Source organism: Artibeus jamaicensis, unplaced genomic scaffold (assembly GCF_021234435.1).
Source record: "Artibeus jamaicensis isolate MK-2021 breed Jamaican fruit bat unplaced genomic scaffold, CSHL_Jam_final contig_786, whole genome shotgun sequence".
Taxonomy (NCBI): Eukaryota; Metazoa; Chordata; class Mammalia; order Chiroptera; family Phyllostomidae; genus Artibeus; species Artibeus jamaicensis.
In genome coordinates, this window is record NW_026521971.1 from 1,788,362 (window position 1) to 1,806,943 (window position 18,582).

Consider the following 18,582-nt stretch of genomic DNA (forward strand, 5'->3'; position numbering starts at 1 on the left):
GAGCCTACTGTGCAGAATTACTAGCATCTGGAACTGCCCCAGAAACTGTACAACAAAATGGGCAAGTTCACGTACCAGATTCCGGAAGAGCGACTCCCCCCAACATATACAGTCAGTGACGGGGGTGGTTGCCCCACTCCCCAAGTCACTCAGTGACATCCAAGTCCCAGGGAGCCTCTGGCCAAAGGGCCTCTGAGACCATCCAGAGACCATCCCTCCTACTGGACCTTCCACTGTGTCCATGTGGACCCCAGAAACCTGTGCTGCTCACAGTGCTGGGTGCCCAGTGGCTGACGCACTGGGGTATGCCTTCCACACACACACACACCACTGCTGCACATACCCCTCCCATTTCTCTGCAAGCTCAACAGACAGCAGCACCCCAGAGGGTGCCCCCCCTCCTTGGACTACCCTAGGTTTGTGCCCGGAGAAGCAGCCGTTCTCCTTGGAAGTGCTAGAGACTTCCAGACACACCTCACCCCACAGCCTGTTAGGCTCCTGAGGACAGAGCCCTTACCCGAACTTGGCCAAGAGGGGACACAGGGTTGCCGAGAATGGCTAAATTAGGGATGTCCCCAGTGTCTGGAGACCAAACACTGCTGCCCTGCTGTAGCCAGGCCCACAGTGTCCAGAAGAACCTGAGGGTGGTGGGCAGCGCCCTGGCAAGCCAGGCACCCGCCAAGGCTGTTCAAGAGCGTCCCTGGAGTCGGATGGTAGGGAGTGGGGAGAGGTCCAGGAAGGGCCCCAGGTGAAGGGCTGCCCCCAAGTCCACTCCCCTCGGGCACTTCACCCCCATTCCGGGGGCGCAGCCGCTGCCCACGTCAGCCTAGCTGCTCCTTTCCCAGGGAAGCAGGCTCCTTGCAGAGGCGGAGGAGAGAGGACTGTGCTGGAGAAGGTCTCGGTGTCGTGGGGAAGCAGGGACAAGTCAGGGGCCACCCCTTCCAGAGCCGTCCTGCTCTGTCCCCACCCCCGTACTGTCAGTGCGGGCTGTCACGCTGGGTCTGAGTGTCCCCTGTTCAGGCGCAGGGCTCCCGGACAGTGTTCGCTGTTGGGAGGACTCGCCGCCCCGAGCGGTGGAGGCGCAGGTCTGTCTGCCGGGACTGCGAGGAGGTTTCTGAGCGAGGCGCGGCCCCATCCCCCAGCCGGGCCGCCGCGGCCCCGCCACCCCATCCCGCCCGGGCCGGGCGCCGCCCCGAAGGAGCTACTTCAAAGGGGCTGTGCCCGAGCTTCCGCCGCCGGGCTCCGGTCCACGGCCCGCACCGCGCAAGCCGCGGCAGGACCCGGGACGTCGGGGCCGTCCGGGCCCGGGGCGGGGTGGGGGTGCGAGGCGGGAGGCGCCAGGCTGGGGGGCGGGTCTTCAGAGCCCCCCGAAGTGGGAGGGTCGGGGCCGCCGCGGGGCCAATCCGGGAGCGCGGGGGGCGGGGGCGGGGGCCGGGCGGAGGGGGGTCGGGGCCGGGCGGGCCGGGGGCGGGGCGCAGCGTCCAGGCGGCGGCGGCGGCGGCTCCTTAGTGTCCGGCTCTGGCTCCCGCTGCGGCTCCGGCCAGCGATGCCCCACTCCGTGACCCTGCGTGGCCCCTCGCCCTGGGGCTTCCGCCTGGTGGGAGGCCGGGACTTCAGCGCACCCCTCACGATCTCGCGGGTGAGTCCGGTAGCCACGGGGCGGCGGGGAGGTGCTGGATCGGTGACCCGGTCCTCAAGATCCACCCGGGGCCCGTATCCCCTACGTTCCTGAGGCTCAGAGGCTAAGGGTTTACCTGGGTAATTCACAGAATGGAGAGGAGGCGTCCAGGCCGGGCAGTGTCGCCTCAGCCCCCTCTCCTCCCTCCCGCTGGGCCTGCCTGCCCCATCCCTTGGAGGAACCCCCCCAAGGGCTCACACACCAACCTCCTTTGTCGGCCTTATTTTGGGGGAGTCACTGCCGTCCAGGGAAGGACAGCAGGCATGGGCCAGGGGTCTGGACAGACCTACAGAAGCTCAGAGACACAGCTCAGACCGAACCCACCCTGAAGGTCTGGGGCACAATGATGGGGAGTTCCCTCCCCTCACCAAGGGTCAAGTCCAGAAGAGCTGGGTCCTCCCTGAATCTGAAAAGAGAAAGATCCATTCACTTGCCCACTCTGGTTTTGTCAGTCTCTCATCAGTGACCTCAGTTGACCTAAGGGGAAGTAACCAGGGGAAAGAGACACTTGAGTGTAAGCTTGTGAAACCTCTTCCCCCCAGGCCAGGGGCCAGAGTAGCCTCAGCCCAGTTCCTCCAGGTCCCAGGACCATACACTGCCTGGGTTCAGGACAGAGGAAGCAGGGAAGTGGGGAAGGAGGCACAGCCCTGGGCCGAGGCTAATCTGAGGACAGAGAAGCAGAGGACAGGACTTGGGCCCTGGCAGAGGGGGTGCCCGTTCTGGGGGAGATGGGATCCCGGCTCAGCCTTGGGGTCCCATAGTTTGCAGGGCCAGAACAGGGGACTCAGACTCGACCCATGGGGGTCCCAGCTTAGAGGAGAGAAGAGGAGAAAACCCAGGCCCAGTCTGGATGGAAGAGAGGAGGGGACCTGGGAACTTCTGAGAGCCATTCCTTGCTCCCCCACACCTGCTTCGGCCTCTCAGGGGCCTGTGTCAGGCTACCTGAGACCACCTTCCCTCGCCCTGCTGCCATCTCTCGCCCTGGGGACTGGACCAAGCTAGCTAGACCTTCGGACAACTGTCCAGTTCTCGGGAGGGGGGTGGTCACCCCGGGGGAGCGTGGGATCATGGATTCCGGCTTCTGGGGGCCAGGGTGACAGGCAGGCCCAGCTGTCCTGGGAGGCTTCCCACATCCGCCCTCACCCTGCACTGCCAGGCCCCTGGGGCTGAGTGAGCGAGGCCCTCGACAGGTCCGGGAGCCTTTCATCTCCCATTTTCCTCAGGGAGCCCTTTGAGGGGTGTGCGTGTGAGCATCTGCGTCGGCTGGGCGTGTCATGCTGTGTGACTGCAGAGACAAACTGGTGAGGGCGCTAGGCCAGCCGGTGGGCCAGGCACCCTGGGCGTGAGGCCGCTGACAGGCTCAGCGGCGGCGGCTGACGGCCACAGGCGGCAGGGAGCACAGACATCTGTTGCCCACGCGGCTGCCTGCTTGCAGAGGAAAGGCCTCCACACATCACAGCGGCGGCGGCCTTGTTTGGAGCTGATAGTGATGCAGGCCCTTGGCCAGCAGGCAGACCGGGAGACGGTTTGCCTGGAAGTACCGCCCCACCTTGTCCCTCAAAGTCACACGGCAGCAGCTCAGGCCTGAGGAGCCAGGATGGCTGAGCCTGGGTTTGGGGGGGATCTGAGGAGATTTACGGGGCTGGGGAGGCACAGGCCCCAGCGTGCCCAACAGACACCTCAAGGGCAGGTCCGCAGACACTGTGGATGAGTGGGAGTCCCCACATGCAGGGGTTTGAGACTCAACCCTCCCATGCCTCCAGGGCCTCCCCCACTCGGCAGGGATAGCCACACTCAAGACAGGAAGGAGGCTGGCTGCCTAGCAGAGCTGGGACCTTGCAACCTCAGCCTACACGACTTCCAATAAATTGTCCAGGGCTCCTTCCCCGCACACCACAGTGATTGCTGGCTCCAGCGCATCCACAGCGTTCCAGGCCACACCCTGCAGGGTGTTGGTCCCAGCTCCCCAGCAACCAGTGCCTGGAATGAACACTACCGTGTGCCCAACGCCCCATGGAAGCTTTTTGCCCTGATGATCCCAGACTGTCCTCACAGCAGCGCTTAGAAGGGAGAACTCCCTCTGGCCTCGCACTACAGATGGGGACACTGAGGCTCAGAGAGGCTAAGGTGGTGTGCCCAGAGAAGCAGAGCAGGGACAGGAGTCCAGGCCCGTCTGGAGCTTGCTGTGACTGCATGGAATGACAGGGCACTGACTCTCTGGCTCCTGGCCATCACAGCCTCTAGGCTGGGCGGAGTAGAGCAGGGGCTGGGGATGTCATAGCGGCTACAGGTGAGGGGCTGGTTCATGCCCCAGCCTCCCAGCTGACTCACTGCTCCCTGCCTCCCTTCCTTCTGTCTGTTTATCCTGCACTCACCAGCCAGAGGGATGGGCTTGAATTCAACTCTGTCCTGTGACTCCCCTTGGAACCCTCCATGGTTCCCACCTACCAAGGAGAAACAGCAGCTTCTTACCTGGGCCTGCAGAGCCCACAGGCCTGGCCCCTGCTCCTTCTCTGGCTTCATCTCTTCCACTCTCTCTCCCCTCCGTAACAATGCTTCGGTCATAAGCCTGCTTTTACTCTCTCTCCCAGATAAGCCATTATACACGATGACCCTTCCACCTGGGACACTCTCTCCTTCCCTCCCTTTTTGCAGAAAAGCACACAGTAGTTATGAGCATCGTTCTTGGAGCTGGTGGGCCTGGATTGAAATCCTAACTCCCATGTATCAATCGAGGGCCCTCCTGCCCTTCTCTGGACCTCAGTTATCTCGCCCAGCAAATGGGCTGGCCTTCAGGGTGAATGAGACAATGCAAGGAAAGTGGGTCGGGAGAGTCACCATTTCCTGGCCTTGTGCCCTGTCTGACCAGAACTCTCCAGGCTAGCGGAGCTGGCAGGAGTTTAGCCACCTCTGCTTTCGAGAACTTCCCCACCCACGGGAGCCTGAATGAACCCTTGTGCTGGCTGAGTCATCCTGCAGCTATTGGCCCCCCTGAGGAAGAGGACTCCTCTCCAGGGTGGGGACTGGGGTGAGCTGTCCCTCCCCCTAAGCCTCTCCTTCTTTGTCTGTAATCAGGGAGGACAATGCATCTGCCTCACCAGGGGCATGAGGGGTTGCCACGAGCTAGTTATGGGCAAAGCGTTGAGCCCAGGCCGTGTCACAGAGCACATACGCGTATCTGTGAAGAAGGACCTGGGGCAGAGCCTTGAGGGGCGGAGGGTGGAATGGAGCCTAGTGGGCCCCTCGCCAGGGAGGACAGGCCTGTGCAGGTAGGTACCTGGGCCCTGTGAGTGAGCATTAATGGTGGCAGATGGCTGTAGGTGTCATGCTCCAGAACACTCCCTGGGGCAGCCTATTTCAGGGCAGGTCAGCTCAGGCAATGCCCACACCAGGACTACAGCCAAGCAGCTGCCGGCACCTCAGCTCTGTTCACTCACTGCTGAGCACTAGCTGAGCTGAACCTGGCCGGGTGTCCAGAAACTCCGACCCCCGCCCCTGCCCCAGTAGGAACAGGTGACTGGCAGCTCTTGAGCCACAGCTGGGCGCTGCTGGAGAGACTGGGTAAGAATGAGGGTGCCTAGTGTCCATTTCCGAAGGCTGTGCCAGGACTGTGGACAGGGCAAAGGGTTCCCTGGGCCACCTCCTCAGGCCTCCCCATGAGCCCAGCCTCAAAGGGGTCCTCATCGAGGGACCAGCATTGTAAGAGGCTCCAGCTTGACCCTCTGGGGTCAGTGGTGACCCTGGGGTGGCCTGCGTGCCTGTCCTGAAGAGGAAGTTGAGGTGAAGCTGTGACCCAGGAGTGCAGGCTGGCAACTGGAACGTAGATGTAGCACGGAAATGGAAACAGCCCTGGACGTGCCGGGGAGGTGATGCCCCAGACCTGGGTGGGGCGCTAACAACCTTCAGGGAACAGAGAGGTACAGGGGCTGCGCCAGGTACGGTGAGAGGCCAGAGCAGGGGCTTCCCGGGGAACCGGCCTCTCTGCTGAGACCGGAAGGATGAGGGGAAGAAAGCAGGTAATGAGGATTTGGGGTCAAAGGAAAGAATGAATGTTGCAGGTAGAGAGAAGAGCACCTGCAGGCGTGTGGAGGTGAAAGAGACCTGGTGCCTGTGAGTGCCCCGGGACATTCGGATGGTTTAGAGTGTGCGTGGGTGGAGGTGACTGTGGGGTGAGGGCGAGAGGAAACAGTAGGAAGCCAAGGTCACGGAGGGTTTGAATGTCGAGGGGCCACTACGTGATCTGGCTGGGGGCGCCATCTATGCAGGGCACCTGTGACATGTCCGTGCTTTGTACGTATTAAGGAGCACATGTATCCCTGCATGTCCCTTGCATGTCCTCGGGCAGATACGCAGGCTGCGGCAGTAAAATCCCCCTTGTCTGCCCCAAGGCCAGGTGGGAGTTCAGCCAGTCTCTTGGCCTGCCCACCCACCGGTCTTGTTGGAAGCAGGGCCACGCTGACTAGTTTCCGGTGGTTGGAAGGGTCAAGAGCAAAGCCTGCAGCAGGGCCACACAGTGACCAGTGTCCAGCCATCTGGCTTGTCCACCCACAGGTCCATGCTGGCAGCAAGGCTGCACTGGCGGCCCTGTGCCCCGGAGACCTGATCCAGGCCATCAACGGCGAGAGCACGGAGCTCATGACACACCTGGAGGCGCAGAACCGCATCAAGAGCTGCCACGACCACCTCATACTCTCTGTGAGCAGGTACGGCCAGGGCCAGCAGGGCTGATGGAAGGTGATGGTAAGTCATGGGTGGGCAGCGGGCTGAGTGAGCTGGGCCTCGCAGCCTCGCTGCCTCAGCTGCTGGGCACCCCTGTCCTGAGGAGGAGTGCTTTCATGGGGTGCTGGCAGGTGCTGGGTATGGGCGGTAGCTTAAGAAGGGAGGGAGCCCCCTTTTAGCTCAGGGCTGGGCGTGTGGTGGGGGACTTGTGGCAGTGGGTTGGCAGTCCCAAATCAGGGCTGAAATAAGACCTTGGGCAGCCTCTGGAGGGGTGACTTCAATCCCTCCCCCCCACCCCGTGTGACCAGCTTGATGACCATTTCAAAGAAGCTTCTTATTCATTGAACCCTTAGACCAACTTGATAAAGTAAAACCTAATACAGTGCTCAATCTGCAGCTGGGGCAGCTGGGGCTCAGAAGGATTAGAGGGGGCTTCAAGTCCCACGGTGAGGGAGTTGGGAAGCGAATTTGGCCTCCCACCTTTCTCACTCCCAAAGGCTCCTCTGCGTCTGCGTACTGCACAGCACTCCTGCCAGCCCCGTAGCTGCGGTGCCTCAGCTGTCCCCGCTGCGGCCCACGCCTCTGCCCTGGTAACATCTGGATGCCACAAGCTGTGTAATGTGACGTGACACAGTCCCTCGTGGGGGTGAGAGTGGGGAGTCACCATACCCCAAGTGCGCCGTACAGATGGTCTAGGGTGGACGGTCACTCAGGCTCTGGGTCTTTGTCCAGCTCTCGTGGCCGTCGGCTGGGTCGTGGCCGAGTGGGATCTTCCCGCCCCCGTCTTGCTTGGATACAGGGAAGTCCGACAGAAGTGCTGAGTGCTGCCATATTCACTGTTAACAGGGACTTTCCACAGCCCGCTCTGGACATGCGTGGGAGAAGCCTCCGCAAACCACAGCACAGCTGACCGTGCTTAGAGACAGCCAGGAGGGGGTGACCCATCAGCCTGGAGCCGTTACACACGGTGGGAAGGCTTCTGAAGTAGCCCCCTTTTGTGTCTGGCCCAGGCCGGTGTCCAGACTGGGGTCAGGGCCCCTGGCTGTGCTCTCCATGCTAAGTGGCTCCAGCTGTAAGTCCAGGTCGTGTGCACCCAGCCCCCCCACCCCCCGGCCGTAGTGCAGAGGCCCCAGCGTGGGGACTGCAGCAGAGCTGGCCCTCCTCCAGGCTCTGGGACCTTAAGCTCCCCAGATGACCTCTGTGGGCCTGGGCCTCCTTCTCTACACAGCAGGGTCACATCTGTCACCCGCTCCCAGACTGAGGCATAGGCTGGCGGTGGAAACCTCAGCACTGCTCTGGCCACGAGTGGCCTCTGGAGCCGCCCCACTTGGCTGGGTTCCTGGGCCCTGACTCACCTCTGGCCTTGACTCTCCTGGCTGAATAAGGGAAGCCCTGGTGGTACTGGGGCTGGGGATGACGGGGGTGGGGGATGTTGCGGGAGAGGCTCACAGAGGGCAAGAGTCAGGAGGTTCCCAGAGGCAATGATGTCAGGGAAGGGTGGTGGGGTGGGGGCAGGGTGGAGGGCCCCCTTCCTTCCTTCCTTCCCTGGTCATTTGGTCCGAGCCCAGCATGGATGGAGCCAGGGGTCCTCTGACCTGTTCCGCTCTGGGCGTTTCAGCCCGACGTGCTGCCCGGCCATGGAGCAGGTGGGAGCACACTCTCTTCTACCACAGTTACTGGCCCGGCTCCGCATGGGAGAATCCTCCAGCAAGTGATTGGATTTCAGAGCCCTTCGCCCCCTCAACTCCAAAACGGGGCTGTCTTGTGATCTGGGGACTGAGCAATGGTGACATACCAAGTCTGTTCAGTCAGAGCGAAAACCTGGGGTCCAGTCCCCTAGCCCCGCCCCCAGGGGTCACACCTGGGGATCAAGAACAGGGGCCATGTAGATCCTCCAGGTCAGCCTCTCTTCTCCTGGGCACCTTCTAACCTGCAAGGCCCCCGACTCTGTTCACTGTCCTGCCAGGACCTATGCTGCACTCGGGCCCCAGCGGGCCCCCAACATGGGCTCCACCCAGCCCAGCTGCCCTCCCTGGCCTCCTGTGTATGGAGGAGGGCTTTTGCCCTCCACAGGCTTTCCCAGAGGTTGGGAAATGAAGTAGAGGCCCAGATTCCCTGCCATGCCTACTTGTCTGGAACTCAAAGCCAGGTGTCCGACAGCTCAGGCTAATCCACACTCTCTGGGCATGCTCCGTGGGGCCGGGACTGGCCCAGCATCAGCTCCAGCCCTGGCGCCTCTGCTGGGGCCTCTGGGGCCCATTGTGTGTGGTTCAGAGGCTTTTGCACAGCCCACCCTTGGCTGTCATTTTGCCTAACGATGGCAGGTGGGGGCACCTGTGCAGCCTGAAGTGAAGGCCTGGCCATGCAGTCGGACACATGAATAAGCCCTTCATTCTAATCTGATGCCCTATGGCTCCAGGGACTTTGTGCCCTCTGACCTTCAGACCTCAGACCTGCATTTCTGTTCTGGGCAGAACCTTGGGGAAGGAAGCAGGTGGCCACTGTGCTCCCGCCAGGCGTATCATGGCGCTCTCTGTGGGTGGAGGCCTTGTGAGAGCTGTGGGGGTGGTCACCCGGTAGCCTGGCTGAGAGGCCTGGAGCCAGATGCCAGGAGTGCGGTGTTGCCCCAGGGGCAGCAGAGGTCCCTGCCGCAGCCCCCAGAAGGCTGCAGGGAGAGAGGAATGGCACAGGTGAGGAAACGCAGAATGGATGTGGGCTGCATGTGCAGAAAGCATTAAAAAGCCTCTGGTGCATGGGGGAGAGAGGTAGGGTTGAGCTGCTGGCCCCCTGGTGAGTGGTCAAGAAACCCCAGGAGGCCTTTTGGGGTGAAGCGGGGACAGTATTCCTCTTTAGTCTACCCAGCCTCCCTTCACACTCACTGGCCAGCCCAAAGTCCACACACCACCCCCACCGGCCTGCCTCCCCGCAGGGCTACTGAGTGGCAGGCCTGGGCCCCGGCCTGCAGCCTCTCCACCCGCCCGCCTGCCCTGCTCATGGCAGGTTTACGATGTTTTTCTCCCTACTGAGTGGTGTTTGGCTTCTAGTTTCTATGGTGAATCAGGAATTTCCTAATGGCCTGTTTCCCATCTGGGCCGGGCAGGCATTGGTGATGACTCTGCCGGCATCGGCAGGAGGGAGGCGCACCCCTCCCAGCCTCCTGCGTTAGGCCTGCCCCAGAGCCCACAGATGAGAGGGGTGAAGGGATGGCAGATGGACATGAGGGGCCTTCTGCGGGCTGAGCTTATTTAGGTAGGCCACAGAGAGGGTAGAAGAGGGAGAAGCTGCAGCTTCCTCTCTGGGAGTCAGACCAGAGAGGGACGGAGCAGCTGAGACACACAGCCCCATCCCAGGTGGTTGGCAAATCCAGCGTCTCCTTGCCACAGTGGCCACCATTTGGGCACAGGGGAAAGCACTGGGGTGATGTCCTTCTCCATACAGACATGCCAGGACTGGTCCTGGGTGTCTCAGCCCAGAACCCAGCCCCTCTGGGTCTTAGTTCCCAGGCATAGTAAGCAGAAATATCTGACCATCCTAATTCCTGCTACAGGCCTGAAGGCAGGAGCTGGCCCGGTACCCCAGAGGACAGCAAGGCTCAGGCACACAGGATCCACATCGAGCCTGAGGCCCAGGTATGTAAAGGCTCTGAGCATGCCCAGGAAGAGGGGCCAGGCCTGGACCACAGGTTTAACTGCACTGGATGTCCTCACCGAGGCTCCCGGATGCTCAGGCTAGACTGAAGCAGAAGGCTTCTTGGGGCCATGCCCAGCCCCCTCCCACATTCCCCAGGTGATGGGGGCTCTGTCTGTACTCCACCCAGCCCTGGATCTGGCACTAAGGTGTCCGTGGTGGGGAGGGACTGGGCCAGGCCTTGGCTCAGGGCTGCCACCCAACCAGCTGGGTTTCACTCTGGTGCCCAGTGATGGCAGACTGGGAGGATGTCACAGGCTGTGGAGTGACCTCAGGCAATGCGGTGCTCTTCTGTTTCATCCTAGCCTTAGGTACCCACCTGGCCGGAGCCGCAGGGCTGACCTTAGAATGCCAGGCAATTCCTTGCCCTGTCCAAGGCTGAAGTTTTCTCCTGGCATCCGGTGACTGCGCCTAGCAGACCTCAGGCTGGAGGCCTACGTGCTCAGTCACCTCTTCATGTATGACAGAGTCACTGTGCTGTCCTCAAGGAGAGTGAGGGAATCCAGGCTGCTCTGTGGCCTCTTTTGGCCGTGGGCTTACGGGGCAGCCAGTTGGCAAGACTGAGGTATCCAGAGCCGGCTCAACATCCCCATGTCACCCAGTTTGGGCAAGGTGGAGTTTGGGCTGGTGTGTGGTGGAGCTAGAACCGTGAACCCCAGCACGTGGGGCCGTAGCCTGCTGAGCCTGCTGAGTCCACTCTTGCCCTGGAGGCTTTGCTGTATCAGAGGAGAGGATGTGCTGTGGCCTGTCCCTCACCATCTATCCCAGTCCCCAACTTACTCTGACATTTGTTCCCTACCTTTCCCTTGCTGGTGAGGTCAGGTGCTTATCACATGTCAGGGAGTACCTGTTCTGGAAGGGGGGAGACACTTACCGGTTCTGGGATGGCAGAAGCCAGGGCTCTAAGGAGTCCACGTGACTCTATCAAGGGATCAAAGAGGGCTTCCTGGAGGAGGGGGTATCTAAGCCAAGACCCAAAGGAGAAAGAATAAGGCCGAGAAAAGCATGGAAAGAACACATGTGCCAGGAAGCATACCAAGGCCCAAAGGTGAGTCTGTATACCATAGGTCAGAGGGAAGAAAGGTCTCAGGGGGTGGGAGGGGAGAGGCAAGGGGCAAGGTGATAGGGCAGGGTCACAAAGAGGGTCTTGGTTTGCTCTATCCAGAACCTCAGCTGTTCTTGCAGAGATTCATGGCCACACCTGTGTCTCAGAAGCTTGCTCTGGTAGTCCCGTGAACCCAGGGCCCATAGGAGCAGGTGGAGACGGCAATGGGGAGGACACGTGACAAGTCAACCACACCTGACTTGGGCCAGGCAGAGGGGACCAGTGTAGCACAGGCCCCCTATGTGAGGTTTGTGCCAGGATGGGTAGGACGAAGGGGCTCAGCTTGCTCTGTTCGGCCTCTAGGAGAGGCTCAGGGCCAGCGGGCCTGGGGGGCGAAGGGCTGCAGAGTAACTCCCCCTGCCCCCACGACCTCTTCTAGGACCAGGCTGCTGAGGCTGGAAGCAAAGGGATTTTCCACAAGCAACAGGGCTGCTGCCTGCCTTTGTACTTAAAAGGTCAGGAGCTCCATGGGTGGTGAAAGAAATTCCCCCACCCAGCCCCTGCAAAGCTGTATCCAAAGTAACACAGACACAGGGCCCATTGTCCCACACTGTTCCCACCCTCCGCCTGCAGGGGGGCGAGGGTGGGCCCAGCCAGCGCCAACAGAGCAGCAGAAAACCACAGTTGGCCCTAAGACCAGCACAAGATGCCCTGGTACCAACCCCACGTGGGGTGCGACAGGGCCAACGGGAGCTTCAGGCCGACCTTGTGTGGAGGGTTATAGGAGATGCTCCTCTCAGGCCTCACGTGGGAGCACAGGAGGCACTTGGCATGGTCCAGAGTGGAGAAAGGACGGTGATAAGGAACGTTTTCCTGCGGGGGCATTTAAGCTGAGAACCAGGCGATGGCTTAAGGCTAGCCAGGTGCAGCAGGCAGCCCTTGCACACTCAGCCTGTTCTCTCCAGACTAGCAGAGGGCTGGAGCTTGGCTTCTGGAAGGTGCCATCAACTCAGCACCTACCTCTGTCCAAGGTGAGTGTTCACATTCTGACTACAGTCATGTGGGAGCTGATGAGCAAGGAGGCAGTTACCCCCGTCTTGCTCACTAACCCAGCTGAGTCTTCAACAACCAAATCAGCAGCTGGCAGGTACTCAGAGCGTGCGAGCACACGGAACCAGGTACGCCACCACAGAGAGGGGGCCCAGGGATGGGGCTCAGGAATGCCCATGACAGCTGTTTATCCAACAAGCGTTTGCTGTGTGGCAGGCGCTATGCTAAGTGCCTTGTATGCAACCATCTCATTGTATCCCCACAAAGAACTTATGACATAGAGCTCATCACATGCTCCATTTCACAGATGAGGAAACAGAGCTTCAAAGGTGAAGTGATTTGCTCAGTTAATGAGTGATAGAGCTGGGACTGGAATCAAGACCGAGGTCACTATGCCCTATCCACTGAGTTCAGACCCTGCCATAGCCTCACACCCTGCTGGGTGGGCGTGAGTGAGGGCCTCCTTCCCCCAGGTCCCTCTGACTTCCCCTTCCAGTTGAAGCCTGCTCTGTACCAGGCCCAGCCCTGCCCCCATGGCCCATCTGGTCCCCATTAGAGGCCAGGCCAGCCTTGTCTGCCTGCTTGCCCCCAGACACGAGCACTCGAATGATCAGATTTCCCAAGGGCTCATGTTGGGCCCAGAGGGAACGAGAGTTTTCCTGCTGCTGTTGCATCCTTGATGGGGGCCCACCTGGGCGGTGCAAGACCCTCTCCTTTGTCCGTCGGGGTGGGTTCTGTGTGGTATCACCCCCATTCGGCTGCTGGCCCACCCGCTCATTCTCCAAGCTCCTGCCCAGCTCCGAGCCTGCAGAAAGCAGGGGCAGTCTGGCAGAGCCCTGCAGCCTGGACAGTGCCCCAGTGCTGGAGGCAGCTTGAGCTCGAGTCAGGCTGGTCCCCCCCCGGGTTAGGCATCCTTTCCTCTTCGCCTAGTGTCCCTGTCCCCACAGCAGAGCAAAGGGGAAATTTATGTGTCACCTTGCAGGCTGAGGCCCAGACCACCTTCATGGCTTGGAGGATTGGGCCCCACCCTTCAGTCAGGCTGCTGTGGCCACCAACCTGGTTCCGGCCATGGAGGCCACCCTGGTCATCCCCAGGGTGACCAGCACTGGCTCTGAGTGTGTGTGACTAGGTTGTGTAGGTGGGGCTGGCGTGTGTTGTCCTCATGCACGTGTATGTCTGTAAACACACTTGTGAGAGTGCGTGTGCCTGTGTTCGCATTGCTGTGTGCCCGTAAACATGCACCTGCACAGCCCCAGACTCTACAGGGACAGGGACCTCCAGTCCCCTTTGGGACCCACACCCACAGAGATCCTCCTCTCCTTATGGGCTGAGGAGGCATGTTGAGGGAACTCCTCCCCAAAACATTTCAGCCATGGCATCCATCTGGCCGTGCAGTAGTGGGCTGGGGAGCCCTGAATCCTGGCCCTGCCTCTGCCCCCCCCATCTGCTATGCCTGCAGAAGGCCTGGGAAACAGGGAATGGGGGTAGAGGTGGAAGCTTAGTGGGGGCTGACCACACAATGGCACACTGGAACCTCAGCCTTCCCCCACCGAAGGCCCGTGGGCACACAGTGTTTGACGACCTTTCCTGGCTTCAGGACAGGAGTTACTTTTTTGTTCCTAGCCACTGACGCGTCCAGGATCCAGGCCAGTTCTGGCAGGCGGGGGGGGGGGGGGTGGTTGGCACCAGGACCACCTCTACAAGGAAGCCCTTCACTCTGCTCCAGTCCGGCTGGCCTTACGGAGCCACTGGGGATGCCCCTAGTGGTCGGAACTACCAGGGCTCAGGAGCCAAGGCTGAGCCTCAGGCCCTCAGTTTTCGCGTCTGACTTTCCATGGGCGTTTGGGGGAAGGATGAACCAGGCCCAACAGACCCCCTCCCTGGCTGGGCACAATCACCCAGAGATGTCAGAGCAGGGGTAGCTGGCAGGCATCCAAGAAGGCCCAGCGTAGCAGGGGAGGGAGTAGGTCTACTAGGAATGGCCATAGGCCCTACCCCAGAGGGTCTCCCCGAGCCTCAGGCTTCTCTCTTTCTCACAGGATGGCAGTCCAACCACCAGCAGGCGGCCCTCAGCCACGGGGATTGGCCCAGAAAATGGCCGATCTCCTTACGGGCAGTCACCTCGCCTCCCGGCCCCTCACAATGGCAGCAGCAGTGAGGCAGCCCTGCTGGCCCAGATCAGCAGCCTGCATGTGTCTCCACTCCACAGGTAGTACCGGAAACGTGACTTTTGCAGCCACACCTAAATCCCCTTTTAAGCCCTGATCCCTCACATCTCACGAGGTCCCATCCCGACCCTGACGCTTGATCCGTGGGTTGCAGCTGCCTACATTCTGACCCATGAAACTTTCGCCAGACCCCTGAGCGGGCAGAGTGAAGGCTGGCACTGCAACCCTGTCCCCTCGCGCATCTCTTTCGACCAGCACTGACCCAGCCAGAGGCCTCCCGCGGAGCCGAGACGGCGGCATCGACTTGGGCTCCGAAGTGTACCGGATGCTGCGGGAGCCCGCCGAGCCCCTGGCCGCCGCGGAGCCCAAGCAGTCCGGCTCCTTCCGCTACTTGCAGGGCATGCTGGAGGCCGGCGAGGGCGGTAAGGCGCCCTCCCCCTTGCCCACGTGTCTTCCCACTCCTTGAGGGCCCCGGACCGTCCCCCTACTGCCCCCAAGCGGCGCCTTCTCGACCCCAGGTCCTGCCTCCCAGCCCCCCGCCCCTCCCTGGTCTCCTCCGCCTGGTCCCACACCCCTCGCGGCGCCGCCCGGTCGCGGCCCGTTTCCCCGCGCCCTCCAAACCCCCTGCCCACTCTGTGTGCCTGTGCCGATGTCCCCGGAAGCCCGGCTCAGCCCCACACCCCGCAGAAATGCGGTTTTTACCTTTCTCGATCACCACTTGCCCACACCTGTCTCATGCCACCCGCGCTCCGGCTTTCAGGGGAGCGGCCCGGGACTGGCGGCCCGCGGAACCTCAAGCCCACTGCCGGCAAGCTGGGAGCCCCGCTGAGCGGCCTGCAGGGGCTGCCGGAGTGCACACGCTGCGGCCACGGCATCGTGTGAGTACCCGCCTCTGCCTTCCCCACGCGGCCGCGCTTCTCCCCACGCGCCCGACGCCCTGACCGCGCGTGCTCGCGAATCTGCCGCCCGACGCTGTCCTCTGCTGGTCTCCCAACAGGGGCACCATCGTCAAGGCGCGGGACAAGCTGTACCACCCCGAGTGCTTCATGTGCAGCGACTGTGGCCTGAACCTCAAGCAGCGCGGTTACTTCTTTCTGGACGATAGGCTGTACTGCGAGAGCCACGCCAAGGCGCGCGTCAAGCCCCCGGAGGGCTATGACGTGGTGGCAGTGTACCCCAATGCCAAGGTGGAACTCGTCTGAGCTGCTCCTGGAACACCCCCTCCCTGCCTCTGCTTCTTTTAATGGCCTGCGCGGCTCGTGTAAATATGTTTGCCCCTCTAATAAACTCCCTCTACCGGAGCTCGACCGCAGCAGTGCCTCGGCCTGTCTCCCTCCAGCGCAGGCCATGGCTTCCAAGGGCTCCCTGTTCAGGTTCCAAGCATGTCCTGAGCACTGGGTGCAGCGATGAGCAAGACGGGTACTGGGCAGTCCAAGGAAGCCACAGCCTGGGTGATGGCGGAGTGAATCACTAGGGGCAGTTCTATTCAAAGTGGCAACGTCTGGGGTGCTGTATGGTGACGCCATGCCAAGAGCTCTGACCTCGGTGGAGTCAGAGAAGGTGTCAGCTGAGAACTAAGAAATAAGGAGGAAGAGCTTCACAGGCTGAGGAACTGTGTGTGAAAAGGTGTGGCCAGGGTGAGCACAGACAGGAAAGGCCCCATCTGGCCACCAGCACGATCACGGGCAGCCCCTAGCAGCCACAGGAGAGACTGCCCCAAGGGGTGTGTGTATGACTGCAGAGGTTAGGACTCTGCGGGCAGTGTCTGTCTCCCTGCACTCTCCCAAACTCTCTCCTGGTGTTTCTCCCTTTCCCCCCTTTTTTCTTTCCCCTTCTCCTCTCTCACCACCAGGGAGCGCACCTAGTGTGGGGCATGGGGCAGAGCGGGATGGAAGTGGGCAAAGGGGAGTATTTCACAAAGAACACTGGGCTGGAGCCATACCCTTCAAGAAGCTATGTCTCCAAAGCCCAGAGGCTGGTCGTTACACCGTGTGCGGCAGCCTCGAGCTTTACACCGCTGGGTAGCACGCACACTGGTACAGACTCACTCTCTTTAAAAGTGTTAATGCTAAAAAAAAAAAAAAAAGTGTTAATGCTGCCAGAGCTGGTGAGTAGCGTTCCTTGCACCCGAGGACGCTCCCGGACTCCGGGTCACATGCAACTCTCCTCAGGACTGGAAGCGGTCTCATTTATTTAGTGCTGATATAGTCAGTGAGCCCGAATACACACGCTTGTGCTATTGTCAATTCTGTACTGTCACAAACCGCAGAAGACTGTCATCAGGTCGCACTCTCACCATCAGCACACAACCGTACTCATTTCCTCGTGCTCTTGCAACACAGGACATCATTTTCCCCACTTTTGCCAACCTAAGTAAAACGCGGTCTGTAGTTGCTTTAGGTTGCATTGGTCTAATTACCCAAGAGGAACATTCGCTCAAATGCATTGTGTTTGTTGTTGAGTGCTGAGCGAGCAGGGGGGAACAGAGTGGTCTTCTCCAAGAGTTCTTGTGTGAAATGCTCTAAACCCTCCACTCTTTTTTCTGAGCATCATTTAAACTTTAGGAAAAAAATAGGAACTTTTCATATTTTTGTAAGAATCCTTTTGTAAGAAACAGTTACCCTACTAATCTATTTTCCTATTCCAGTGGCAATATCACACTGATTTAATTACCGCCGTTTAACAAAGAACTTGTTCCTCATTTACAAATGTGTCAGAGCTATTCTTGTACGTGCGTGCTCAGTGGTCAGGTTTAGACTCAGTATGTCAGGCTGTGGGAAAACAAGCAAACCAACCTCTGAACCATGCATGGCTGGGGTAGCCCTGGATCTAGAGACTCCCTGAGAACTGGCATAGAGTCCTTTCTTCCTGGGGAATACTGTGATCTGGGCTTACTAGCCCATTTATTCGGGTGCCAAGTATGCAGTCTCATCCATGCTTATTTCCGTTTTCTTCCAGTAGAACTCGTGTTCCAGCTTTAATTTGCTCCTAGGATTATTTCCAAAAGCTCCTCCCGCCGCTCCCGCCGCTCCCGCCGCTCCAGCCCCTCCCTGAGGGAGCACAGCCCAGGGCATTGCGCAGGGGCCCCTGAGCTCTGTAGCGAGAAGAGGGGCCTGGAATCCTGCGGGTGATCCCAGCCTCCCCAACCTTGCACCTCTCTGCTCCCCCCGGGGTCACACGCTGGGCAGCGAAGCCCCGCCCCTCCCGGCGACGCACACGCACCGGCGCACGCATGCGTACTCACGATCTCCCCCCCCCGCCTCGGGCAGCGTCCGAGTAGGCTGAGACTGTGGGCCCTTCCGTCGGCACCCCACGTTTCCTGCTGCGGGGGTCAGGCTTTACCCTGTCATAGGCGGGGAGGACGGGCAGCCTGGGAAGCCAGGAGGCGCGGGAACCGAGTAGAGATACAACGGAGCTACGGGCACTGGCCTCCGGCGGACTCTCAGACCCAAATCCGCAGACTCCGCCGCCACCACCCCCCCCCCCCCCGTTTGCACCCGCCGCCGTAGAGTCACCAGGCGCCGAGACTCCCCTTAATCCCGGGACGCTCAGTCACCCCCTCCTTCCAAGGGAACAGCCACCGAAGTTGAGGGGTCCTTGAGCTCTGTGGCACCATCGGCACCCCCAAAACCAACAGCTTGGCCCTCACAGGGCTGCGGCCGCCGGAGCAGCCCTTGTCCACACAGGCACCCAGGGGAGGCGTCGGCCGGGGAGACAGGAGCTGACAGGAGTGGTGTCCAGGGCTGTCGGGCTGGTTCGTCCTCCCTGTGGTTCACTACTCAGTCTCTGCCTCTGTGGGACATTCTCTCTGTGACCCAGGGTCCTGGACCTGCGATGGGGCAGGAAGAGAGACAGATCAGGTTCCCCAACTCAGAGTGCCCCAGCCCACCCAGCCAGGCTGAGCTCTCACTGTCCCCAAACCTGCCCCTCTCCCAGGCCCTCACCTCCAGAACCTTCACCAGAGACTTGCACGTCATCCTCTAAACCCACACCTCAACCATCCCATCCCGCCCATCACTCTGTCTGGAGTTGTGCCTCCTAAGCATTTCTGGGGGCCATTTCAGGGGAGCTGGAGGATTCTCGCACTCCCTCGCTTCATGGACCCCTCCATGGCCCCCAGGGCCCTGAGGTTGAAGGTCTGGATTGATCAGTTATAGGCCTAGCATTTGAAACCTCTGTGACCTCACTTCCCCTCTTACACCAGGCAGTTGACCATTCTCTGAGCCGTCCTGTCT

The 18,582-nt window shown here is 60.6% G+C and overlaps 1 protein-coding gene across 3 annotated transcripts; it reads left to right on the forward strand.

The window, feature by feature from the left end:
- Positions 1-1,473: 1,473 nt before the first annotated feature.
- Positions 1,474-15,659, forward strand: PDLIM4 (PDZ and LIM domain 4). 3 transcript variants are annotated; one of them, XM_037129922.2, is made up of 7 exons: positions 1,474-1,639; positions 6,230-6,381; positions 9,945-10,026; positions 14,219-14,388; positions 14,603-14,769; positions 15,108-15,225; positions 15,345-15,659. In XM_037129922.2, the coding sequence occupies exons 1-7, from the start codon at positions 1,547-1,549 to the stop codon at positions 15,547-15,549; spliced, it is 987 nt and encodes a 328-aa protein (XP_036985817.1). In that variant the 5' UTR covers positions 1,474-1,546; the 3' UTR covers positions 15,550-15,659. The 3 variants fall into 3 exon arrangements, with proteins under 3 accessions (XP_036985817.1, XP_036985818.2, XP_036985816.2); XM_037129923.2 differs by lacking the exon at positions 15,108-15,225 and having other exon boundaries at positions 15,345-15,513; XM_037129921.2 differs by lacking the exons at positions 1,474-1,639; positions 6,230-6,381 and adding an exon at positions 7,951-8,295.
- Positions 15,660-18,582: the final 2,923 nt, after the last annotated feature.

What these genes read in the sequence shown, in the direction of transcription:
- PDLIM4 (XM_037129921.2), top strand. Translation starts at nt 7,967, where the DNA reads ATGGATGGAGCCAGGGGTCCTCTGACCTGTTCCGCTCTGGGCGTTTCA. An exon ending in GGGCCATGTAGATCCTCCAG is followed by an intron (nt 8,296 to 9,944) that starts GTCAGCCTCTCT and finishes TTCCTGCTACAG; the next exon opens with GCCTGAAGGCAGGAGCTGGC. An exon ending in CGCTGCGGCCACGGCATCGT is followed by an intron (nt 15,226 to 15,344) that starts GTGAGTACCCGC and finishes GTCTCCCAACAG; the next exon opens with GGGCACCATCGTCAAGGCGC.